At 38.5% G+C, this 27,044-nt stretch overlaps 1 protein-coding gene across 1 annotated transcript; it reads left to right on the top strand.

The window, feature by feature from the left end:
• Positions 1–708: 708 nt before the first annotated feature.
• Positions 709–26,964, top strand: n4bp2 (NEDD4 binding protein 2). The gene is made up of 16 exons (XM_046843031.1): positions 709–1,064; positions 3,829–4,738; positions 8,870–8,994; positions 10,958–11,046; positions 13,135–13,211; positions 14,777–14,923; positions 15,731–17,952; positions 18,827–18,912; positions 19,016–19,061; positions 19,152–19,369; positions 21,033–21,157; positions 22,632–22,758; positions 24,493–24,666; positions 25,588–25,756; positions 25,989–26,112; positions 26,242–26,964. The coding sequence occupies exons 1-16, from the start codon at positions 833–835 to the stop codon at positions 26,285–26,287; spliced, it is 4,917 nt and encodes a 1,638-aa protein (XP_046698987.1). The 5' UTR covers positions 709–832; the 3' UTR covers positions 26,288–26,964.
• The last annotated feature ends 80 nt before the right edge of the window (positions 26,965–27,044 follow it).

Raw genomic sequence — 27,044 nt, 5'->3', positions numbered from 1 at the left:
ACTTTCTCCATAGGGATGAATTTCTTCTGTATGGTATCTATGAATTTCAGCAGCACAAATTTGTTTACTTCATTTCATTCATCCATCCATCCATCCATCCATCCATCCATCCATCTATCCATCCATTTATCTATCTATCTATCTATCTATCTATCTATCTATCTATCTATCTATCTATCTATCTATCTATCTATCTATCTATCTATCACCATTGGCTTCGAACAATGAGTCGATTCTCAAATGAGTCGATTCTCCAATTTTACCCAACACAGAGTCGATTACTTTAACCGAACTAAACGACTCCCTGCTTTGTGCTAGTGTTACAATTCCTGCGCCCTTGTACTCAAAACCGTGCTAAAACAACTCATTATTGTGCGTTTACTTAACTTTATTTTCATAAATCTTTGGATTTTGAGTTGATGGATTTGAGAAAAGTGATGTATTGCGCAGAGTCGACTCCCATTACAATCGAGCAGACGGTGACGGTGGTGATGATTTGAATGGCTATTTTAAATCGAAAGTCATACACAGAGCATGCGGAAAATGTATTAAATGGACATTATGCTAATATTATTTGCCCAGCCTATAATGTAATACGCTAAGAAGTGATGTAATACAAAAATGAAAGAAAATAAATGACAGGCTGAACAGGTTTTCAGTTTTACCTGCTATTCTCAATCTGACCGCTATTGGCGCTGTTACATTTCCTCCCCTCCAAAAAAAAAAAAAAAAACGTTTCGTGTTTTGGTCACTGGGTCCAAATGCTAACGTTGGCACGTTTCTCGTGGCAGCAAACTTGTAATCAGTGGATCCTCGGGGCCGATCAGGCAGAATGCCCAAGAAAAAGAAAAACGGACAGAGTGCAGTAGCGGGCCAGTGTGGAGAACATGTCAGCGCTCAGTATAATTCCGGGATGGCCGCAGTAAGCCGCGATCTCTCGGGACCTGCTATGTCCGATCTGAGTTTGCAGAGCAAGGACGAGATCGTGAAGAGCATGCACGACATGTTTTCACACTTGGATCCTGATGTCATTTATATCGTGCTTTCCGAGGCTGATTTTAAAGGTAGGTGAAGACTGTGGATTGAAGAGTGTGTGAGCTCGTGTCACTTCACCTCACTTCATACGGGCAACTTGTAAAACTGTAACAAAGTTCCCCTGGTTTCATGTGTGAAAGAAACATTTAGTACATATACTATATATGTACAGTTGTGTGTAGAAAGTATTTGGCCTCTTTCTGATTGTTCATATTCGGTCACACTTAAATGATCCAGATTATCAAATCAATTCTAATATCACACAAAGCTAATCTTAAAAAAACTGTCCAAACCTGCCTGCCCCTGTGTGAAAAAGTAATTGGCCCTAAACCTAATACCTGGTTGTGCCACATTTGGGAAATTACTTCCGGTCTTCTTTCAGAATGGTTTTAATTCAGCTTTGGTTTTTCAACCATTGACAGCCTGTTTAAGGTCATGCCACAGCATCTCAATTAGATTTAAGTCTGGACCTGCTCCAAAACCTTAATTATCATGAACTAATGGCTGGACATTCTCCTTCAGGATTTGGTAGAGTGTGGGATTCAAAGTTCCATCAGTTATGGCAAGTGAAGAATTTCAACAACGTCCCTGTGGGATCAATTCATTATTCTGATTTTAAAGTCGTACAGGTCCCAAAGCTGCAAAGCAGCCCCAGAGCATTGCACTACCACCACCATGTTTGACTCTTGGTATGATGATGTTCCTTTTATGAAATTCTGTGTTTGTATTATGCCAGATATATTATGACACACACCTTCCAAAAACTTTTGTCCTAGTCGTTTACAGAATATTTACCCAAAAGTCTTGTAAATAATCAAGATCATTTTTGGCAATTGTAAGACGAAACGTTTGTGTTCTTTTTGATGAGCAATTGCTTTCGCCTTGAAACTCTACCATGGATGCCATCTTTGCTTAGTCTTGTTCTTATTGTTGAATCATAAAGATCGAATGTAACTGAGGCAAGTGAGGCCTGCGGTTCTTTTAGATGTTGTTCTGGGTTCTTTTATGATTTTCTGGGTGAGTTGTTGTTGCACTCTTATTATGCAATTATAGTTATAATGTGCGGTGCTATGTTTGGTGACACCTAAACACTTTGTACCAATTGTGAAGCATGGTGGTGGAAGGGTGATGATTAGGGCTTGTTTTGCAGCAAACGGACATGAGCAACTTGCAATCATTGATTTGGCCATGAACTCCTCTGTATACTAAATTATTCTAGAGTCTTATGTGAGGGTGTTTGTCTGACAGCTAAAGCTTGGCTGAAATTGGGTCATGTAACAGGAAAATGGTCTCAGGCACACCACAAATTAACAGCAAAATAGCTGATAACAAACAAATTGAGTTCTTACAATGGCCCAGTCAATGTCTAGACCTCGACCCGATTTAAATGCCGTACCACGACCCCCAAAAACCTCAATGAACTGAAGAAAGGTTGTAATGAAGAGCAAGACAAAATTCCTCCGCAATGATGTGAGAGGCTGATAGTCATAGAGAACACCATTACTTCAAGTAGCTGCTGCCAAACGTGGTTCTGCAAGCGACTGAATCATAAGGCGTACTTAGTTTTTCACACATGACTTCCCCAATTTTGTTTTTGTTATTATAATTGCAAGGTTGTTGTTCCTTCTTGGCTGTCCTCTTTCCCTCTTTCCTAGTGACTTCATCCTCAGCATTCTTCTACCGATGTACATGTCCAAACCATCTCAATGAAAAATGAAAACTCTTTCACCTTCTCCACCTCTTCTCCCTGCAACCGCACCACTCCACTGCCCTCCCTTTCATTCACACACATGTACTCTGTCTTACTCCTACTGACTTCCATTCCCCTTTTCTCCAGCGTGTACCTTCACCCCTTCAGGCTTTTCTCAACCTGCTTCCCACTCTTACCATAAATCACAATATTATTTGCAAACATCATAGTCTATGGAGACTCCTGTCTGACCTCGTCTGTCAACCAGTCTATCACTACTGCAAACAGGAAAGGTCTCAGGGCCGATCCTTGATGCAGTGCAACCTTCATCTTGAACCAGTCTGTCGTTCTTACTGCACACTTCACTGCTGTCACACTGTCCTCATACATGTCCTGCACCACCCTCACACTTCTTTGCCACAACAGACTTCCTTGTACAATACCACAACTCCTCTCTGCACCCTGTCACACGCTTTCTCTAAATCCACAAACACACAATGCAACTCCTTCTGTCCTTCTCTATACTTCTCCATCAACATTCTCAAAGCAAATAATGCATCTGTGGTGCTCTTTCTTAGCATAAAACCATACTGTTGCTCACAGATGATCATCTCTTCTCTTAGCCTGGCTTCCACTACTCTTTCCCATAACTTCATGGTGTGACTGATCAACTTAATTCCCCTGTAGTTACTGCAGGTCTGCACATCTCCCTTATTCTTAAAGATCAGTACCAGCACACTTCTCCATTCCTCAGGCATCCTCTCACCTTCCAAAATCTTGGTAAACATTCTGGTTGAAAACTCCACTGCCATCTCTGCTAAACATCTCCATGCTTCTACTAGTATGTCATCTGGTCCAACCGACTTTCCACTCTTCATCCTCTTAGTCGCTGCTCTCACTTCCTCCTTACTAATCCTATCCACTTCCTGCGTCACCATCTCTACTTCATCTAACCTTCTCGCTCTCTTATTTTTATTTCTCTTATTTTCCTCATTCATCATTGCTCTGAGCCCATATACATTATTTATTTTCGATATCAGACAAGTTTTCAAATATATTAATTATCCACACCTAAATGTACTATTTCTCTCTGTGTGTCTCAGTGGACAATGCCATGGATGCTCTTTTAGAGTTGTCTGGTGCTGCTGAGGGAAAGACCACAACCTCTTTTTCACTCTCAGGTTTTGAGATGGCTGCTGCTTTGCTGGAACCTCATCCATCTTACTCTAAACCATTCACAATAAGACCAGCCAACTCAGAAACGTCTAATTACGAAGAAGCTCGCCAGTTCAGCCCCAAAACAACTCACCCAGCTGAAGAGTTGGATTCTCTTATTGATCAGGAACTGGAATCTTTAACAATGGGTCAACCTTCACTATCCTTCACTAGTCCTACCATCTTGCCCCAAACATCTCAGTCAGTTCCCCTTTCCTCTGGCGCTCCATCAAGTCCCCTTCTAGTTGAGGAAGCTTTGCTGAACCTAGACCAGCTAGATGTGGAACCCAATCCCAAATTAGGGTCCCTAAGTGAGCAAAGTTCCAAGATTGGTGCTGCTCAAAGAAAAGCTTCACCAATAAATGAGCTCAGTTTGGGAGGTGCACCTTTACCCCAGGAGAGTGGCATCTCAGTTGATTTCAGTCACTTAACACATGATCCCACCTCAAGACCTTCAGCATTTAAGGCCTACCGCACACCTGACCAGTTTCCAAAGCAAACACCAGCACCGGTCACACACCCTCAAAGTCTGAACACTATGTGGAATCTTCAGGCTTCAGAGTTCAAACCCTTTATGGACACACCAACTTTTATCACACCTCTTGTAAGAGCCCCTTACCCCTGGGCACCAAATCCCACTCCCCTCTCCCACTGGATGACATCCAGACCACCTCTGAAACCCTCGGCTACCGTTCCCAAGTCATGGATTCTTTCTTCTCAGAGTGGATTAAAATTGACTGGGCAGGTCCTGGTGCTGCTCAGAGGGGCTCCAGGATCAGGCAAAACTACACTTGCTAGGTATTTATTTATTCATTATATCATACATAACCATGCATCCAAATATTGTGGTTTATGTAATTTTAGAATATTTGAAAATGTGTTTGTTTAAAGTATTTCATTCATGTTAATACAAATGGCAAAATCATACTTTAATTTTTACCCATTACAATTTCAACTTCAGTATGAATAGAGAGTAAATCATTTAAAAGACGATTGTGGTTATACACATGATGTCCCACTTGAAGTGCATACTTTAAGTCAAAATGTCTCAATAAAGGCAGACCCGGACTAAACAAATATTGTCTATTAGTAAAAGGCAATTCATGGCCAAATCTAAATCACGACCTACTCTGATGATTTCAGAGACAGAGGCAGAGGCCAGAGCATATGATTATATATCATTTTGTATTCATCAAACCATTCACTGCTAGTTCTTAGAAAAGTGCACAGGACAGGCACAGTGGCATTCCACAGAGATTTTAGTTTTCTATGAATATCACTTTCATTTCGAATCAAACAGTGCTGATTTCGAGTGGCAAAACAAGATAAGGTAATAATTTGTAACCTTACAAAGTCCTCACAACTCAAAGAGCTTCCACGCTAACATCCCGAAGCAGTGCACGTATCATATCTGAGTTAACGTTATTGATTCAAATGAGCTTTACTGTTAACAAGGGATGTCCATCACCATACCTGAGGCTGGTGCGATTAAAAGATACGTGTGAAGCAGCGGTACGATTCACCGCTATTACGATGCAGTGTGAACCGATTTCGATTTCATTCAATACAAAATGATTAAATACGATATGATACAATGGAAAAAATAGGATGCTAAGCAATTCAAGTATGGTACTGAGTTCGCTTTTATTTCTTTGGTTCAGACAGACAGCCAATCTTATTTTTTTTTTAAGTTTTAAGTTCTAACGCACAAACCTTTTACAAACACGCCTTTGTAGTGCAAAAAAAGATAAAACCACATGTTCCTGTTTTGTTTCCAGGAAGATGCAGCTCTACCTCTGCCATGTTAATCTGTATACCATGTGACTCTCAGGACACGCCTCCATCACTGTGTTGTGATGCGTCATATTCACTTAGCAGCAGTGGTGCTGAGAGATATTGGTCCCAAATTATTGGTCTCTTTCTAAATAATAAGTATAGCGCATCTACTAATAATTATATATTAATAAATTTTCGCGAGCCAAATTGTATCTGATGCACCCTTTTTTACAAATGTGCTTAAAATCTTTAACATTTATTTCAATGCACCAATGCGAATCGCTGAATCTTACCATCCCTAATGTTTAATTTTCATTTAGCTGCTTACTATGTTGCAGAAACGAGTGGATATTAAAACATATAGAGACACGAATTTTGCCTGGGGAGCATAGCAAGATCCCATGAACTTCATTGTAATTTTAGTTTATAACAATTTTAAACAAATGTGAAAATAAATAAATAAAAAGAAGCTGGAATTTTGGCTTTGAAACATGGCCATGTCTTTGTAATGATGATAAAAATAAAATTTAAAATTTAAATTCAATTAAATTCAATTTCTGCAAATTCTCTATCCTTATAATCCAATTCAATTTTCCATTTTCCAATCATTTCTGATTCTGTTATTTTATTTCTTAATTCTTATCTTTCTGTTAAAAAATAATCAATTTTATATAACGGACCGGATTTGCCGATTTGTTTAGCATGATGAGTCTGAACAAGCAGGAAACACGGCGCTGTATGTGTTCGCCCAGAAAAGGGAAGCTGAATTATGATTTGGTGATGTAGGAGCTTAAATGCCACCTTTTAGTAAATATAGTCTAAAATAATAATAATAATACAAAAAATCTCTCAACTGAGAAAAAAACCATCATTCTTTTGAATTCATTAATATATTCACCACAGAAGATAATAGTAAATAGTAAAAACCACCCCTATCTTGTCATTAAGGCATAATGAGTTGCTGTAATGTGTCTGTTTATGACAGTTATTTACAAGCAATAAATAAATTAGTAGCAAAAGACTAATGAATTATTCTGATATTTATATAATAATGAAACAAGTGTGTCTATGGTTTAGCATTTAGGATTTTTTTTTGGCTTCTTAAACATTGCACAGACATTAAATGAACTCTGACCTTCGAATTGCCCTGATGTTTACTCGAAAAACACAACAGTTGTAAACAGGTCATAGATCCTGCTTCTCCAGGAAATCAATTTTATTTTTGAGAGAGAGACACCAGAAAAGTTTGTGTGTCCAAAAGTTTATATATATATTATATATACAGTACAGACCAAAAGTTTATATATATTATACACACAGTACAGACCAAAAGTTTGGACACACCTGCTCATTCGAAGAGTTTTCTTTATTTTCATGACTATGAAAATTGTAGAGTCACACTAAAGGCATCACAACTATGAATTAACACATGTGGAATTATATACATAACAAAAAAGTGAACTGAAAATATGTCATATTGTAGGTTCTTCAAAGTAGGCATCAAGAGAATGCCAAGAGTGTGCAAAGCAGTAATCTAAGCAAAAGGTGGCTACTTTGAAGAACCTACAATATGACATATTTTCAGTTTTTTTCACACTTTTTTGTTATGTATATAATTCCACATGTGTTAATTCATAGTTTTGATGCCTTCAGTGTGAATCTACAATTTTCATAGTCATGAAAATAAAGAAAACTCTTTGAATGAGAAGGTGTGTCCAAACTTTTGGTCTGTACTGTATATAAGTATTCAGACTTTTTGCAACAACACTTGAGCTCAGGTGCCTCCAATTTCTTTTCAGATATGAGCTGAGATGTTTCTACACCTTGACTCAATCTGTGGAGAAAGTTTATTGAATAGACATAAATACTGAGTAAAGTGTCGGATTATTTATGTACATGTAATATTTGAGTATACAGACATTTCTAGAATTCTGTTTCAGAGTCTTGTGCCACACTTCTTCCATTTGAGAATTATGGAGGACACTCTCCTCTTGATAATCTTCAGTGCAGCAGAAATGTTTTGTAGCCATCCCCAGATCTGTGCCTTGCAACAATCCTGTCTCTGAGCTCTGCAAGCAGTTCCTCGACCCTAATGGCTTGGTTTTTGCTCTGATATGCATCGTGAGGACCTTCAATAGAGAGGTTCCAAATCATGTCCAATCAATAAACTTTTCTATAAATGGGTTCCAGTCAAGGTGTAGAAACATCTCAGGAATGATTGAGTAATGGGAGGCACCTGAGCTCATTTTTAAGTGTTGTTGCAAAGGGTCTGGATACTTATGTTAATTTGTTTCTTTCTGCCTGCTAGAATGAGACTGTAGTTTTGGCACTGATATAATTAATAGCACTTCTGCAGGAACTTGCACATGTCCTTCACATTCCATTACACAATGCAAACTTTATACATGCAGATACTTTATTATAATTTTGTACTTTTGTAATTTATGTGTTGTGTTTTTGTCTGTTTTGCATGGGTCCTTATTCTTCATAAGCTACCTGGAAGATTCAGGGATTCAGTTTAATTATATTTCTATAGAGTTTTTCCACAATGGACTTTGTCCCAAAGCATGTCAGAATTATAGAAAAACAAAACTCACTTATTTTTAAATATATATGTATTTATCTCTGATGAGGAAGCCTGGAGTGACTGTGCAGGAAAAAACTCCCTTTAGATAGTATGAGGAAGAAACCTTTATTAAAACATTAGAACATTATAAACACCAGAGAGTGAGAGTTATCATGAGCACCAGAGTGTGTGATTGTGAGTAATGTCTTTTCTACAGGCTTATACAGTCAGATGGAGTTGTGGAACCTGGAGCTTCTGAGCAACTCATAAATCAGCTCAACATCTGAGATCATCATAGATTCCACACCAACTCCTCCATGCCAAACTTTTAAATGCTCAATGACTCACAGAGTAAAAATGTCATTTTATGGTGTAACAAACTGTTTCCTGTGCAGATGACAATCTTGAATCTTGAATAATTGATAAAGACCGGCCTGGAGTTCAACCAAACTGGATTTTGGACACCAGATGTTTTTTTTTTACAAGAATAGGATTAGATGAAAAGTGTGACTTTGGGAGCACAATAATAATCTCCATAAGAAAACCAGAGAGAGGATAATGCTTTGGTCTTGTCTTGTCCCCTGCAGGTCAATGTTGGAACAAAACCCAGGTGGAGTAGTCTTAAGTACTGATGAGTACTTCACCCAAAGCGGATCGTACCATTATGAGCCACACTTACTTGGAGAGGCTCATGCTTGGAACCATCGAAGAGGTAACAACTTAAATTAAACATTTTCAAGCATTTGCTGTAAAGAAAAAGTCAAAGTGCTTTGATCCAGAAGAATGGTGCAAAATGATAATGAAATATTTACAAAACTGTGAGTGCAGTTATTAAAAGGGACAGTGGGGTACCTCAGTGGTTAAGGTTGGGTTAATAATCGGAAGGTCGGTGGTTCAACCCCCTGTATTGCCAAGCTGCCACTCTTGGGCCCTTAAGCAAGGCCCTTAACCCTCTGTGCTTCAGGGGGCGCCATATCATGGCTGGTATCATGGCTTCCGAGGAAGCCTGGATATGTAAAAAAATAATTTGACCGTGCTGTAATGTATATGTGTCACAATCCAAAAAATCTGCATCGAATATCGCTATCGGACCCCCCGATTTCTAATTATCCACATCGGGCAGAGAAAAACCCATACCGGTGGACCTCTGATATATACACAATCCTAAAATTAGGTTTTCTCTAGAAGTAATAATAGTCTTTCTTACTCTTTATTTTCTTGCCTCCCTAAGATAGATTTTATTTCTAAGATATATTTTATTTTTCAGTCTTATTTTCAGTAGGTGAAATGCTATTAAATTGGTTCTGGAAATTGAATTGGCTGATCCAATATGTTCCAGGTTTTTCTGATTAAAAAAATCCCGATAAACATCCGTTAAAGATACAACAAACAAAGAGTTCTGAATGCAAGCTGAAATGTCTCTCTGATATTCATCTTTTAATCTCAAACCTAAGTACACCATATGAATAAAAGTAATGGGACACCTGACTTTTAAAGCCGTGTGTTGTTCTTTTCTTTACTATTAGCACAAGTTTGAAGGAACACAATTGTACAGAATATTGTATGAAAATTCACCTTCAATTGAACTAGAAGACCCAAACCTGTGTAAAACCAAAGCCTTTACACTTTACCTACATCAGTACCTGACTGATGTACCTTGAATAACACCCTTGTATCTAAATGAGCACAAATCTCCACAAGCACACTCCAGAATCTAGTGGATCTTCACAAAGGAGTGGAGGCTTTTATACCAGAAAATGTTCAAAAAGCACATACAAATATTATGGTCAGGTGTCCACAAACCTTTGTCCATATATTGTGTGCAAAAAACAGCTGGCCTTGATACATTTGGAAGTCTGTCAATGAATACATTTCCAAATTATTTATTACAATTCTGATATTTTGCTTTGTGGGGTTTGGGTCATGGCTTGATTTGTGGCTAAACAATTATTTTAGAATCAAGCATTTTAGATCATTTTAGCAACACACTGAATGCACTGTGTATATACTAGGGAAGTGCATCTCCTTAACTGATTGCAATTCAGTGACTTAATCCGTGACTCCACTGTGTGTTTTTTTACATGCTCTTGCATCACTGTGGTACTTTCATCCCACACAAGCTCCGCTTTGCATAGCTTCCAGTTTACAGTCTTCTTTGTTGCATTTAATATAAATGCTCCCATTTCCTTGAATGACTTGGGACGCACACTTTTTCCTGATACCAGTTGACCGTGTACTCATTTATTACTCATACTCAAAGTTCAGAGTAACATTTCAAATTTTGTACTAATAAATTACATAACATTTTTTAAAAACTATTTTATTATTGTATTATGCATTAAAGTAGTAAATAAAACATTTATGACAAGTAATTCACAATTTTTGTTGAGTTTACAGTACATGTAAAATTCCACTTGAAAAAGGAACAATCAAAAGGAGAGAGTCAAAACCTTGCGATTTTTTTGTTACTTGCAAGGGGTCATAGAACGTAACCCCCACGAGTATCGAGGTTGCACTGTACTGTGTACTACATCTATATACTGTAGGTAATAATGTCTACTTTCTTTTACTATTAGCACCTCACATTTAAGTCACAGCTACGTCTCAACATTATCAGATGTTTATAAATAACTTGTGCAAAACACAACTGACAAACTTACATTTTTATTTTTCAGCAAAAGAAGCTTTTGAGAACGGAATTGCTCCTATAATTATAGACAACACAAATTTGCAGTGCTGGGAGATGAAGCCCTATGTTGCACTGGTAAGCCATTATAATAAACACGAGTCATTAAACTGTCGATCATTTACAAATATGTTTAATACATTTGATCTGCAGGTCCTGCCATTATCTGGAAGAATGTAATTCATATAATGCTGCCGTATTATCGATGTTTGCTGTTTAAGCTGTCAGTATGTTAACTTACACATTCAAAGTGTTTATAAAAATGTAGAAAAAACCTTTAGAACTTTATAATTCATAGCATGTCCTGATTGAACTACATAAATGTTCTAGGATGATGTTCCACTAGATTTTGGAGTGTGATTGTGGGGATTTGTGCTCATTCAGATACAGGGGCATTAATAAAGTCAGGTTCTGATGTAGGTGAGGTGAGGAGGCCTGGGGTGCAGTCAGCGTTCACATTCATCCCTAAGGTTTTTAATAGGGGTGAGGTCAGAATTCTGTAGCAGGCCACTTAACATCTTTCACTCCAACACATGTAATTCATATCTTCATGCAGCTGGCTTCGTGTGCAGAGGCATCGACATGCTGGAACAGGGTTGGGTCTCCTAGTTCAAGTGAAGCGAGATTGTAATGCTGCCGCTTCCAAAGACATACTGTACAATTTTGTGCTTCCATCTTTGTGGTTTGAGAAAGAACCACATATGGCTGGAAAAATCAGGTGTCCCAATACTTTTGTCTATAAATTGTATTTATTATGAGATCCAAAAATCTAAAAACAGCTGGCACATAACCAGTGGTGTAAAACATTTGATCCAAACATTTGATATACGTGGTGCAGCATATATAAAGGCATTGCTTAAATATGTGCATCAGGTTTCCATTTTCAATTAAAACATAAAACATTATAAATGTACAGTCATTGACACTGTGTGATCCATTCAGACACTAGATTGACTCATTCAAAATGGCTGGACTTTCCCTGATTCTGGGTGGTGTTTCTAAATCACAGAGTCACAGCAGGGTCACCTAGTTCTCTGTCATTCCTACATGTGTTTCTGCAAAACCTTGCAACATTGTAACACTACCGATAAAGTTTGGTACAAGTAAAAGCATTGATTTTTTTTTTATTTATTTGCTCACCAGTTGCTCACTAGTGTACATTAAACAGGAAATGTAATCACAAATCGTTTGCACACAACGCGTTTTCTTAACACTTTTCACTTTTTATCACTTCATGACTATGTCTACTTCTGCTTTGCCTTTTGAGTGCAAAAAGAATATAAGAATAAAGACATATCGTATTTTCCGGACTATAAGCCACTACTTTTTTCCCACGTTTTGAACCCCGTGGCTTAAACAATGAAGCGGCTAATTTATAGATTTTTCCTGGGTTTTTCCCGGTTTCACAAACTTCAAGCCAATAAACTGAGCCCCATAACATTAGACCAATGAAATTGCCGAACGGTTTCAGGTGAACCAATGAAACTCTTTATATTAAATCAGATGCGCTCCCACTGAATCGGGACGCACCACATTATAAATATGGATGAGGTTCCTCTGACGTTTGACCTGCCGCTCACTCGGACTGTCTACAGGAAATGCGAATCATTCGTCACGCTGAAAACAACCGGGCATGAAAAAACACACTTCACCTGTGTTCTGAGCTGCACGGCATCGGGAGAAAAGATTCACTGATGGTGATTTTTAAACCCACGACGATGCCAAAAGATAAACTCCCGAGAGAAATAGTTGTGAAAGGAAAGAGGAAGACAGTGAACAATGACTTTCTTGGTAGGCTACTGTTTAGATACAAGCCATGTAACAGACACTGTCTTTCATTAAAGCCTGTGTAAAGTTCATTAGTTTCAGTGTAGGAACCTGCGGCTTATAGACAGGTGCCTCTTATTTATGTTCAAAATAAAAATCTTTGTAAAATTCAGTGCGTGCAGCTTATAATTGGGTGCGTTTAATAGTTCGGAAATTACGGTAAGTGTGTTCAATAAATAGACAGGTTTTCTTTTCAGTTTTCCTTCCATTTATGCTGTAAATTATTCAATTACAAAATGATCATTCAAAAAGCATAAAGTCACAGCATTTCTCAGACAAACACCGAGCTGGGGATGTATGTTTGACCCTTTTTTTTTTTTTTCCTTCCTTCTCCTCTAGGCACAAAAGCACAAATACAAAGTGCTGTTTCGTGAGCCCAACACTTGGTGGAAAAGCAAACCTCGAGAACTGGAGAAGTATAGCACATGCAAACACACAAAAAAAAATCTAAAACACAAAACAGAGCACTACACTGGACAAAACTAGAGAAACAGGGACATTTATACAAGAAAGTTTTAGCTGAGACAGTTTGTATACAGTACACTCACTGTCTGTTTATGCTGATCAAGCAATCTTGTGACAAGAGTGCAGTGTAATAAAGAGTCTCAGTTAATGTTCATGTCAAACATCAGAATGAAGAAAAGTCTGATTGTAACGTGGTTGTTTGTACCAGATGGGGAGGTTTGAGTATTTTAGAAACTGCTGATCTCCTGTGATTTTCACACATAGCAGTCTCTAGGAAAAACATGAAGTAAGCTCTATTTTCAATTTAGGTCGTGTTATAACTTTGTAAAATTTTTATTTGATACTTTATATTTCCCATACACCACAAGACATTTAGAACTGTTGAGTTCAGAGTGCTCCCTCAGGTAGCTAAACTCATTCCTACCTATCTAGCGAACAAAGTGCCGTCTTCTTTAGAAGTACATTTATACTTTTAAACATTATACATTTATTTTACAGTTTTCTTAGTTGCTTTGGAGCATTTCTCGAATCGTTCATAATATTTGCAAACCAGTAGGTGCCTTTCTCGGAACTATTTGTACAAAGCACAACACATTGGATTCCTTTCAAAAGCCAGTACTTTTCTCAAAATCCTTAGTTCATCTCTCAAAATTAATTATTTGTGTCAATGAACATCTCACTGCCATCAGAATAACAAGTCCTTTTGTGATTGTTCACAAACAATTTCTTCAAAATGTTTAGTCATGTTGTCAGTATGATTGTGCACAGTTTCAGTATTTCCTGATATAAACTACGGTTTGGATCACTGATTACAATTCAGCACAAGGCTGAATTTCTTCTGTATTGCAGATATGAATTTTATCAGCACAAATGTACAAATTACTGTGTGTGGGATATTGAATTCATTCATTTACTGGTTCATCCATTTTCAGAGATTGTTGGTTCACGAGATTTTAGAGAACTACAGTAGTTAATTATTGGTTGATCTTGATGGCGTACACTCGCCTTTATTAGTGACATTAAAGATCCATCTGCACAATTCATCATTTCAAGATACATTTACAAAAAAAAATAAAATCCAATAGAAATTCAAGCTTGATGACATCTGGTTTAACCATTTTGCCTTATGTTTTGGGGTTAAGACTATTCAGGTGAGAACCAATATAATAGATTTTGAACAACATGACCTATACGGTTGATAATGTAGGAAACAGCAGACAATTGCACACAGTCAATTTAAGTGAATGTACCAAAACATGCACAATTTGTTCCAAACAACAAGAAATTGAATAGTGTGGATTTTGAACTTATAGTTTTCAGAAATTCATTTCCAATTTGAGAAACACCTCGAAGCTACCGAGAAAAACTGTAAAATTGAACGCAGTATTGGCGTTCCAATTGCAAACCTAATTTATTCGTAAATGTCAAAAGAGCATTTTAACTTAGTGGTAAATCGAATTCATGAAACAAAATGTCGAAACTTTCAATGATACCTGTTCAATTGTTCTTTTTATAGACGTACTAAACATGGAGTAACAAAGGAAAAGATTCGGCGCATGCTGGAAAACCAGGATTGTTATGTAACTGTCCAGACTATAATGTGTTCACAGCCCAAACCCACTGCGGTCTATGGTGTGGATGTGTGTCAGCCAAACCCAACAGAGTGAGTTTTTGTACTATTAAAATACATACGAAATTACATATGTAGTGAAATACTTGAATATCTATATAAAATAATTATATATGCTTATATAAATAAATATATATATATATTATATATATATATATATATATATATATATATATATATATATATATATATATATATAAAAGTGACACACTTTTTGTTATGTATATAATTCCACATGTGTTAATTCATAGTTTTGATGCCTTCAGTGTGACATAGTCATGAAAATAAAGAAAACTCTTTGAATGAGAATGTGTGTCCAAACTTTTGGTCTGTACTATATATATATATATATATATATATATATATATATATATATATATACACATACATACACACACTATAATAAACCAACATCTTATGAAAGAATTGTGATAGGAATTGTTTATGGCCGACATCAGGTGAAGTATGAACATGTTCTGAATCTGATTTTAACATGCATCTGTGCCACTTGTCTGACAAAAAATAGTCTTTTTTGGTAATCCACGATACTGTAATGAGTACTAGTACTAGAAATTAGTAACATGTTTAGTATTAAGTGATTAAGAACATCATAGAAATGACAACCATCAATAAATATTTAATGTTTGCTCATTTGACCTGATTCAAAATGTTGATATTGGTATTATACTTGTAGCGACAAGTGAGACACAATATTTTGAATTTCCTTAAAGGGACCAGACCTTGAACATTGTGACCAGACCATGAACATGTGTTTTTGATTGCGTATGTGGCTTTTTTTGTTTTGTTTTGTTTTAGTTATTTGCAAAATTTGTTTTGCAGGCAGCCTTTCACAAACTGCCCTGACCTAGTGGGTGACTCTGGGTTTCGTAAACCTGGTAGCTATCTCTCCTCTTCTCTGCCTGATGTTTCATCTGTCGAGTGTAGTTCTGCTTCAGCAAGCATGGGTACAGAAAGCAATTTTGGATCTCATGGTTCTAAAGAATACATGTCCTCCAAGGAAAATGTTGAAGAACTTCCTGAAACACCAGAGGCTGAGCTCCTAGATGGAGCAGACTTAGACCGGGAACTGGATGCCTTTATGGCAGTTTCTGGGCTGAATGAATGTAACGTTAGTAATGATGTTGGCTTGTTGGAAGCGAAGACCTCGGAACAGCCTGTGATGTTTGGCGAGTCTATTGGCCAGCGGGTAAAGAGAACGCGGGAGCAAAGCAGGACTGCATTTAGAGATGCGAGCACTCTGAACTGTGACTTTAGTGATTCTGTAAGGAAAACAAGCCAGGATAATTCTGTGGATGGGAACAATGGGGATGCTGTTAGTTTAAATAAAGAAGAGCTCGAGTTCGTGGGGGATTGGCCCTCCGAAACCCTTGAACAGCGCGCACAACGGAGTCGGAAGTCAGCTTCTCAGACAGTACAAAACCCAAATCAGGAACTGCCATACTTTAAAGAAGACACATCTAAATCTCACACCCCAAATCATCACGAGTTCCAGAAGCTTCTGGAGCTTCTCCAAGGAGACAATAACCACATTACCCAAGAAACAACTCAGGACGTCCAACCAAACTTGGCGACTGAGGCCCAGCCAGTACTCCCAGATTGTGTCCTTGACTGGAAGTCTGAAAGATCCAGTGATCCAGAACAATGCAGCTCTCATACTCCAAGCCCCATCACAAAACTACATGAGTCTCCAATTGGCAAAAATGAGGCATGTACAGATGTACATACTCCAGCAAATAGTGTAAGGGGTTTGGACCCGGGTTCAGAACAGAAAGATAAACCAAACTGTAGCGCTCTAAGCTCAGGAGGTGAAGTGGAGTATAGTTCTGAATCTAGCCAGGAGAGGAGGAAAGTTCCCAGTCGGAGGTCAGGAAAATACTGTAAACTGGCACTTACATTCACGCATCAAAGCCCTTTATCTTGTCCTAATGCTGGGTCTCCAGTTACCTCACTGCAGCCGTCAGAGCTGAATCCTTCACCGGAAATTCTTTTCACATGCCCCAGTGCTTTTGCCCAAACAGAACCTCAGGACTTTGCCCTACTTTGGCGAATCGACCAGCAGAAATGTTCTGATCCAGAGTCAAGCAATTCTACCAGAGGAATAGTTATTTTGAAGGGAAACGCCTCGCATTTTGTTCCCGAAGTAAGTAAATTTTCTGAGCAGCAGGTGATCCCATACCGTGTATGTCATGAGAAAGGTTCACAGGTAGAGGAGAATGACCTGAGAGAATTACCCGTAAAACTGCACAGTCTGGAAATACTTAGCCGCCATTTTAAACATGTTGCCAAGGAGACTTTAGAGGACTTGTATGAAAAGTGTAACCAGGATATGGAGTGGACCACCAATGTGCTTCTTGATTCTGGGGAGCACCTTTATAGAGGTGATGAAGATGTTTTTGATCGTAAAGATGCAGAAGGATGTGATTTAGTTCGGAGTGATAAAGAAGATTCTTCTGATTGTCAGGTGGCAGAGAAGTTGCTTGAGCCACAAGTAAACTACACAAGTGAAACAGCAATGGAAGAGACTGGCTGTGTAAACCCTGGTATTACAACACCAAATACCACCAGCTTGAATCAGCTCAATGTTAAAGTGGAACCTGAGGACAGTAATGACCAGCTCATGACACCTTTAGAGCATCAACCCGAACCACCAGATAAAAGATCCAGTAAAACACTTCAGTGTATGCCTGGGGCTTCCAGTGTAACACCTCCCAGTGAACCATCTGGGCAAAATAAAGCTTTAAATGATCCTTTAAAGCCAGAGTTGGAAAGTGAAGTCTCCCAAATTGAGGTTCTTGATATGTATCTCACTGAAGGACTTGGGGATGAGCTCGAAGAAGAAGACACTGAGATAAAAGAACAAATAAATGCCATAATGCTTTCACAAAAAATTGCCGAGATGGAGCACGAAAGAAAGGAAAGAGAAAAAGAAAAAAGTCAGAGGAAAAAGAGGTCGATGAACATTCAGACACTGGAGCTGAAACTATCCACAGAACTCGCCCTACAGCTCACTGAGCTGTTTGGACCTGTAGGCGTCTCTCCAGGTAATCAACTCACACCATCACGTTTCAGATCAGAATGATCAATATCTTATATTGTACAGTTTGAGCCTCGTGTAAAATAATATGGAAAATGTCACAAGAAAACAGTATAGAAAGTTCAGTAAGAACTAGGGGTGTAACGATACACAAACTTCACCGTACGTACCTCAGGTTTTGAAGTAATTGTTCGGTTTAATTTCACTTCAGTTTAAACATAAAATTGCTTGTCGTTTTATATTAACGCAGTTTATTATTAATAACATTTCTAGTGGTTAGGATGCTGCGCTCTCACCGCTGCAGACCAGGTTCGATCCCCGGTCAGGGAACCAACCCCAGCCACTTTCAGTGCCGGTCCCAAGCCTGGATAAATGGGTAGGGTTGCGTTAGTAAGGGCATCGAGCGTAAAAACGTGCCAAATCAAACATGCAGAGGATCTGCTGTTGCGACCCCTAACGGGAGAAGCCGAAAGAAAGTTTATTATTAATAACATTTGCATTTTTAAAACAGTTTTAAATAAAATGCCTGTTTGGGTGAATAATGTATAAAATAATATTTATATAAATAAAATATATAAAAATTAAATAGAATAAATCAAATTAATGCAGTACACTTATTATATTGATCAAATTGAGTAATCGATTAAAATAACAGAAATTAAATTGATTGATTTGTTCAACCTCATTTGGGTAATACAGACTAACTAACTGTTCTACTTATTTCAGCATACTTTAACAAATGTCTTCATTCCTTCCATCTTTCATTCATTCATAATTAATAGCCCTGTACCGAAAAAGTTTGGTATGAATAAGTGTAACGTTGCACCTCTACTAAAAACACAATGTTCTAACATTTGTATATGTGCTGTAAATGTCTCTAGATGAGTTTTTCCCAGAAAACTGCTCGGTGCTAATGGACTTAAACCTAGCCAAACTCTTGCATCAGAAATGGAAAGAAACAATTCAGGTAAATTATACGTATTGTGGTGGCACAATAAGAGAAATGTTTTTTTTATAAATGATAGAGTCAAAAAATAATCTCAGGAATGTGTTCTGTTGATTTGTAATAGGAGAAACACAGACAAGAAACTCTCTCATATCATCTACTCCAAGAGAGTAAGTCTAGATATTTCTGCACAGACTTAAGAATTATGTCTCGCCCACCCAGTTTTTTCACTGTGCCCATTTCATTCTTTACTCATCCAGGCTCTGTACACTATGGTGAGTCCCAGCCAGGCGTTTCTGGGTTAAGGGACTCGGCTGCTCATCTCCTGATTGGCACAGGTGACTATTCATCTCTTAGCAACCAATCAGGTGACCAAGAAGACTTTCCTTTCATGGACCACTGGAACATTTCTCGCCATCCAGTTTCTCTCCGGGACATCATGCTTGAAGAGCAGGTGTTGCAGGACAGTTTAGAAAAGGTAGAACATTCCCACAGTGTCTTCTGATCTACAGGGAGTGCAGAATTATTAGGCAAATGAGTATTTTGACCACATCATCCTCGTTATGCATGTTGTCTTACTCCAAGCTGTATAGGCTGGAAAGCCTACTACCAATTAAGCATATTAGGTGATGTGCATCTCTGTAATGAGAAGGGGTGTGGTCTAATGACATCAACACCCTATATCAGGTGTGCATAATTATTAGGCAACTTCCTTTCCTTTGGCAAAATGGGTCAAAAGAAGGACTTGACAGGCTCAGAAAAGTCAAAAATAGTGAGATATATTGCAGAGGATGCAGCAGTCTTAAAATAGCCAAGCTTCTGAGCGTGATCATCGAACAATCAAGCGTTTCATTCAAAATAGTCAACAGGGTCGCAAGAAGCGTGTGGAAAAACCAAGGCGCAAAATAACTGCCCGTGAACTGAGAAAAGTCAAGCGTGCAGCTGCCAAGATGCCACTTGCCACCAGTTTGGCCATATTTCAGAGCTGCAACATCACTGAGTGCCCAAAAGCACAAGGTGTGCAATACTCAGAGACATGGCCAAGGTAAGAAAGGCAGAAAGTCGACCACCACTGAACAAGACACACAAGCTGAAAGCGTCAAGACTGGGCCAAGAAATATCTCAAGACTGATTTTCTAAGGTTTTATGGACTGATGAAATGAGAGTGAGTCTTGATGGGCCAGATGGATGGGCCCGTGGCTGGATTGGTAAAGGGCAGAGAGCTCCAGTCCGACTCAGGCGCCAGCAAGGTGGAGGTGGAGTACTGGTTTGGGCTGGTATCATCAAAGATGAGCTTGTGGGGCCTTTTCGGGTTGAGGATGGAGTCAAGCTGAACTCCCAGTCCTACTGCCAGTTTCTGGAAGACACCTTCTTCAAGCAGTGGTACAGGAAGAAGTCTGCATCCTTCAAGAAAAACATGATTTTCATGCAGGACAATGCTCCATCACACACGTCCAAGTACTCCACAGCGTGGCTGGCAAGAAAGGGTATAAAAGAAGAAAATCTAATGATATGGCCTCCTTGTTCACCTGATCTGAACCCCATTGAGAACCTGTGGTCCATCATCAAATGTGCGATTTACAAGGAGGAAAACAGTACACCTCTCTGAACAGTGTCTGGGAGGCTGTGGTTGCTGCTGCACGCAATGTTGATGGTGAACAGATCAAAACACTGACAGAATCCATGGATGGCAGGCTTTTGAGTGTCCTTGCAAAGAAAGGTGGCTATATTGGTCACTGATTTGTTTTTGTTTGGTTTTGAATGTCAGAAATGTATATTTGTGAATGTTGAGATGTTATATTGGTTTCACTGGTAAAATAAATAATTGAAATGGGTATGAATTTGTTTTTTGTTAAGTTGCCTAATAATTATGCACAGTAATAGTCACCTGCACACACAGATATCCCCCTAAAATAGCTAAAACTAAAAACTACTTCCAAAAATATTCAGCTTTGATATTAATGAGTTTTTTGTGTTCATTGAGAACATGGTTGTTGTTCAAATTAAATCCTCAAATAAAATTAATCCTCAAAAATACAACTTGCCTAATAATTCTGCACTCCCTGTATGTGAGCCAGTGTAGTAGACAGCTTTTTACATAAACACTGGATTGTTTTGGTTGTTTTTGTTTCCGTGTGCAGTCTAGGTTAAGCCGTTGGGATCAGGACAAGAAAGATGGAGCAGCCATAGTAAAGGAGAAACAGCTCTTTGCTCTCTTCCCCACCATTGACAGACACTTCCTCAGAGACATCTTCAGAGACTACAAGTATGATTATTATTATTCGAGACATTATTTCAGTACCACGCACCTTATTCTTTTTTTTTTCTTATTATCGATTCACGAAAATGGGATGAATGAGTAATGGATAATTCGTGGATAGGCGTGCGTTACACCATTACACTGTTGGAATGCATGATGTGAAAGGCTGAATAACAGCTGAACGCAAAGCCGCTTTGACTGATAAAATATTTGATGTTGTCTTCTCGTATCATTTATCCTTATACAGATGGTCCCAGAGTTACGATGGTTTGACTTTTTCGATCTTACGATGAAGACACTTCAAAATTGTAAACGTTTTTTAACGGCAACAAGCGTTCCACAGCGTAAACTCCGCCCTCCACTAGTGAACTGCCCCTTGTCCATTCGTTTGCTGCCACATACACATACGTATATACTGTATATACTTTATACAGTACCGTACTATTAATTGCTCTGTTTTGCTCTTGTACTGTAATTTGTTTAATTATTAACAATACAGTATACTACCCCATACTGATCATTCTTTAAGACTCCTGGGTAGGCTAGGCCATGTCTCCACTTACCATATTTTCACGTTACGTGGGGTCATCATACAGCATCTCTATCGTAAGTTGGGGAACATCTGTATTTTTTTATTTTAACAGCGACTTATGCACGTTTAAAAATCACTCTTTTCTCCGCGAGTTAAATGACATGCAAAAATCATCCATTTAACTAAATATTGTAAATAGGAATAGATTATAATAGCTTTCTCAGTCTGTATGTAACTGTGGCTGCATGTTACTATGGTTATATGAGGTTGTATCAAAAGGTTTCGAGACTAATGGTGTTAACTGGTGCTGTTCTGACCTTGTGTGTTACCACATCTGTGATTTCATAATAGACAGTAAGTTAGAATAAGGAGCAAACGTGAAATTCGGCATGAAACATAGATGTTAAGTGAAATAGGTTACAGCGATGCTGCGACGAGTTCGCTCGAGGTGTTCTGCGTGGCACACACGCTTCCAGAGCGAAAGAACATCACTGGAAGACAACGAGAGATCAGGAAGACCTTCAACGAAAATGTCGAAACCATTCGGCAACTCTGCATAATGATCGTCGGAGAACAAACCAAATGTTTTCACTTCCGTACCCAACCCTACTCCAGATTTTGCTCCCGCAGATCCAGCTCACAGGTTGCCATTTTGACCTCATTGCACAGATTTGATACGAATCGCAAAAGGAGTGCTGTATTGCTGTGCAAGGGGACTATTTTATAGGTGATGGTGTGTGAATGTAGATAAATAAAGTACTTGTAAGCAGAGCCGGTCTTGAAATGTTTTGATACCACCTCGGAGTTGTTTATAACGCAACACATTAATGTAAAACAATGATTAAACTGTGCTTGCACTGGTTTGAATGCTCACATTCCAGCCAATCAGAGTCAAGTATTCTACAAATTTCTAAACATTTTCTATGCATGTACCATATTTCAAAACAGCTACTCTCTGGAGCAAACTGAGCAGTTTCTGCACACTCTGCTGGACAACGAACCTGTGAGAACTGTAGTAGCGTCTGAATCTGTCTCCGAAACTAAGGAAAAGTGTAGAGCACCGAGCAAAGAGAGGGTAAGGACAAATGCAGTTGTTTGGCCTTTTACACTTAAAAGGCTTTTTCAGTTCAGTGTCCTCTGTTTAACGTGTAAAGGGTGTATACAGTGGCTATTTTTGTACAGTGCATCCGGAATGTATTCACAGCATTTCACTTTTTCCATTTTTATATTGTGTGTTAGCCTTATTCCAAAATTAATTAAAATCATAATGTTTTTTCAAAATTCTAAAAACAAAACCCCATAATAACAACGTGAAAGAAGTTTGTAATATTTGCAAATGTATTAAAAAGATAAAAAAAAAAAAAAGCCTTTGCTCAATACTTTGTTGAAGCAACTTTAGCAATTACAGCCTTAAGTCTTTTTAAGTTTGATGCTACAAGCGTGGAACACCTGCTTTTTGGGCAGTTTATTCTATTCTTCTTTGCAAAACGCCTCATGCTCCATCAGGTTGGATGGGGACCGTCAGTGCACAGACATTTTCAAATCTCTCCAGAGATGTTCATTCGGGTTCAAGTCTGGGCTCTCGCTGTGCCACTTAAAGACATTCACAGAGTTATAATTATCTCAGCTGTGTGCTGAGGGTCGTTCTCCGGTTGGAAGATGAACTGTCACCCCAGTCTGATGTCCAGAGCGCTCTGGAGCAGGTTTTCATCAAGGACGTCTCTGTGCATTGCTGCATGCTTCATGTTTCCCTCGACCCTGACTATTCTCCCAGGTCCTGCCACTAAAAAACATCCCCACAGCATGATGCTGCCACCACCAGGCTTCACTGTAGAGATGGTATTGGCCAGGTGTTGAGCGGTGCCTAGTTTCCTCCAGACATGACGCTTAGCATTCAGGCCAAAGAGTTCAATCTTTGTTTCTCATGGTCTGAGAGTCCTTCAGGTGCCTTTTGGCAAAGTCCAGGTGGGCGGTGATGCCTTTTACTGAGGAGTGCCATGCAGGCCTGTTGGTGGAGTGCTGCAGAGATGGTTGTTGTTCTGTAAGTTTCTCCTCTCTCCACAGAGGAACACTGGAGCTCTTTCAGAGTGACCATCGGGTTCTTGGTCACCTCCCTCACCCGATTGCTCTAATACGAGTCCTGGTGGTTTCAAACTGCTTTTATTTACGGATGATGGAGGCCACTGTGCTTAGTGGGGTCCCTTCCTTAGATCTGTGTCTCGATACAATTCTGTCTCTGAGGTCTACAGACAGTTCCCTTGGACTTCATTGCTTAGTTTGTGCTCTGACATGCAACTGTGGGACCTCATATGGACAGGTGTGTACCTTTCCAAATCATGTCCAATCAACTGAATTTCCCACAGGTGGACTCCAATCAAGTTGTAGAAACATCTCAAGGATTTTTAAGTGTCATGGGAAAGTCTGTGAATACTTATGAACGTGATATTTTTTTATTCTTTTTTTTTTTTTTTATCAATTTGCAAAGATTTCAAACAAACTTCTTTCACGTTGACATTATGGGGTATTGTTTGTAAAATTTCAAGGAAAATAATCAATTTTGGAATGAGGCTGTAACATAAAAAATGTAGAAAAGGTGAAGCACTGTGAATACTTTCTGGATGCTCTGTATATAATAGTAGATAATGAGCTATTATTGTTAGCTGTTTTGTAAATGTTAATAATTCTTATTAAATTAATGCACTTGTTCCATCTTTTATATCTCTTTATATAATTGTTATTATTATCTCATGTTTCAAAATACAGTCCGAAATGAATCACTGCATATTTTATGTTTCATGTCGGTTGCCAGAAACAGAAAAACGAGATCGACTCGGCACAGTTCCAGGACATAGAAGACCCAGAGTACGTGGACTTTCGCACCGAAGCGACGCTTCAGAGACACCGGCAGCAGGAGTGTTTAGATAAAGCTGCCAAAGCCTACAGACAAGGATGCAAGGACGTGGCCAGCTTTTACGCTCAACAGGTCTTACACACTCCACTAAAGCAGCTATATGACGTTTGTTATGCCACTGCAATGCTGTGCTTATAATGCTGTAGTTAGTACACTGGTTAAACTAATACTATCAAATATCTTTTTTTTTTTATTGTAGATTTATTTTACCCAGTAAATTTAGGCTACTCTTAATGAAAAATGCATTATTTAATTTAATAACAACAACTGTTTATTACATTATCACTAATACATACATTGGTCTACTGATACACATTTACTATAAAGACAAAAGTATTGGGACACCTGACTGTTCTAGCCATTTTGGGTTCTTCCCTAAAAGTTTCCACAAAGTTGGTAGCATCAAATGTTCCCTTCACTTGAACTAAGAGACCCAAATCGTGCTCAGAATAGCGTCAGTTGCACACAACCCCGGATGTACACAGCACCATGTCTTTTGGCACACTGACTTATAAATTTTGGTGCTCCCTATGACGCTGCGTGGAGCCTTGTGCTGCCATCTGATGGTGTGTTGCAAAACTAATCTGGAAGATTTTTAATACCACCTCGTATCTCGGGCTGGAGTGTAAGATCGTGAGTGTCCTGCTATAGAACTCTCTTTTTAACACCTTCAGAATGAATCCTCACCTACACCAGTACTTGACTTTACTAACACCCACAAATCTCTACAAACACACTCCAAAATCTAGTGCAACATCTTCACAGAGAAGTGGAGGTCATTATAACAGCAAATGGAGACGATGTGGAATGGGATGTTCAAAAAGCATGTACGACTCTTTTGACCAGGCATCCGCAAACTTTTGCCCTTATTATATATGACCTAAATGAAAAAAAAAAGCCAAAAAAAAGCCCACCAGATGGTAAAAAATGAGTGGAAATTAAAAAGTGTGTGTGTGTGTGTGTGTGTGTGTGTGTGTGTGCACGCATCTATAGGGTCACCTACACGGGCAGAAGATGAAAGAAGCGAATCATCGAGCGGCAATGCAAATATTCGAGCGTGTTAACTCTACACTTCTGCCTCAGAACGTTCTGGATCTGCATGGGCTGCATGTCAATGAGGCCCTACATCACTTGCAGCAGGTACTTGCTGATAAAACCTCAGGTGAGTGAAACACCTTATTCAACATTCAACATCTTATTCTAACCTGTCACACAAGAAGGTTTGCCCTGAACAACAAGAAGTTGGAAAGTCTATATATATACAGTATATACTGTATTTCTTTTCTTTTTTTTTTTTTTGTTGTGCGTAAGATCGATTTTGCTGGTATGTGAGGCGCATGTGTGTCGATTTGAGCACTTTGCACTTGCGTAATAGACTTCCTGTTTCCTGTTAGAATGGCAGCAGGGCTTGTGTCGTCCTCAGCTGTCAGTCATCACAGGTAGAGGCAACCACAGCCAAGGAGGTGTGGCTCGCATCAGGCCTGCCGTTCTCGACTACCTCAGGAACCAACATTACAAGTACCTACACACACACACACACACACACACACACACACACACACACACACACACAATATAAATAATATGTGGCTTTTAGATCAAAATCTGTAATAGAATTTTAATCGCTTTTAATCTTCTTTATTTCAGGTATACGGAGCCTAAACTGGGTTTGGTGATCGTCATGTTGCATTGATTGATGTTGCTGATTATGAACTGCTGGAACTTTTATTTTTCCTACACATTTAATACTGCACACACTTTCATGTTTTTTTTTTCTTTCATTTCTCTATCTGTCAATACACACACACACACACACACCTCAATCTTTCTATCAAACTCTGTCTCACATCAAACACATTCTTTACTTTTCCTGGCAAAATACAACACACAATATTCTTATTGTTTCATCTCAGATAAATATTTATGGACCAATTATTTAAGTCTTTTGTAGAGTTTACACTTTAGAAGGATTTGATTTGTGTGTGCATTTGTGTTTGTGTTTTTTTTATTATGATAAATAACAGGTTCTAACAGGTTCGTTGTAATTTTAGTGCGTTGCAGTGTTCGATACCAGTTTTAGGGTTTTTTCTGATAAAAAGAGTAATTTTATTGGATTCTGATTGGACAATAAACTTGAACCCAGGCATCTGTCCTTTATAAAGCTGCCAGCGTTGCGCTGAAAATAATTAAAAACATTTTTTTGTGAAAAACAAATGTTTTTCTTTTCTTCCAATGTTTTATATATGTGGTATCGATAAACATTGCAGCTGATGTGGTTTTATTAAAACTCTAGTTTTATATTTTGCTGCTGTTTGTAATGATACTTTCAGATTTGTATATTTTGAAGAATAAAATGTTTTTTGTTTTGTGTTCAGTTGTGATTGTCATATTCTTTTAACAGTATGTATTTATATTCTAATGATTCATTGAACTTGAATCCTCGGTCATGT

The sequence above is a fragment of the Silurus meridionalis genome, chromosome 28 (genome assembly GCF_014805685.1).
Source record: "Silurus meridionalis isolate SWU-2019-XX chromosome 28, ASM1480568v1, whole genome shotgun sequence".
Taxonomy (NCBI): domain Eukaryota; kingdom Metazoa; phylum Chordata; class Actinopteri; order Siluriformes; family Siluridae; genus Silurus; species Silurus meridionalis.
The sequence above is the reverse complement of the archived record's forward strand: the minus strand, read 5'-3'. Positions and strand labels throughout refer to the sequence as shown.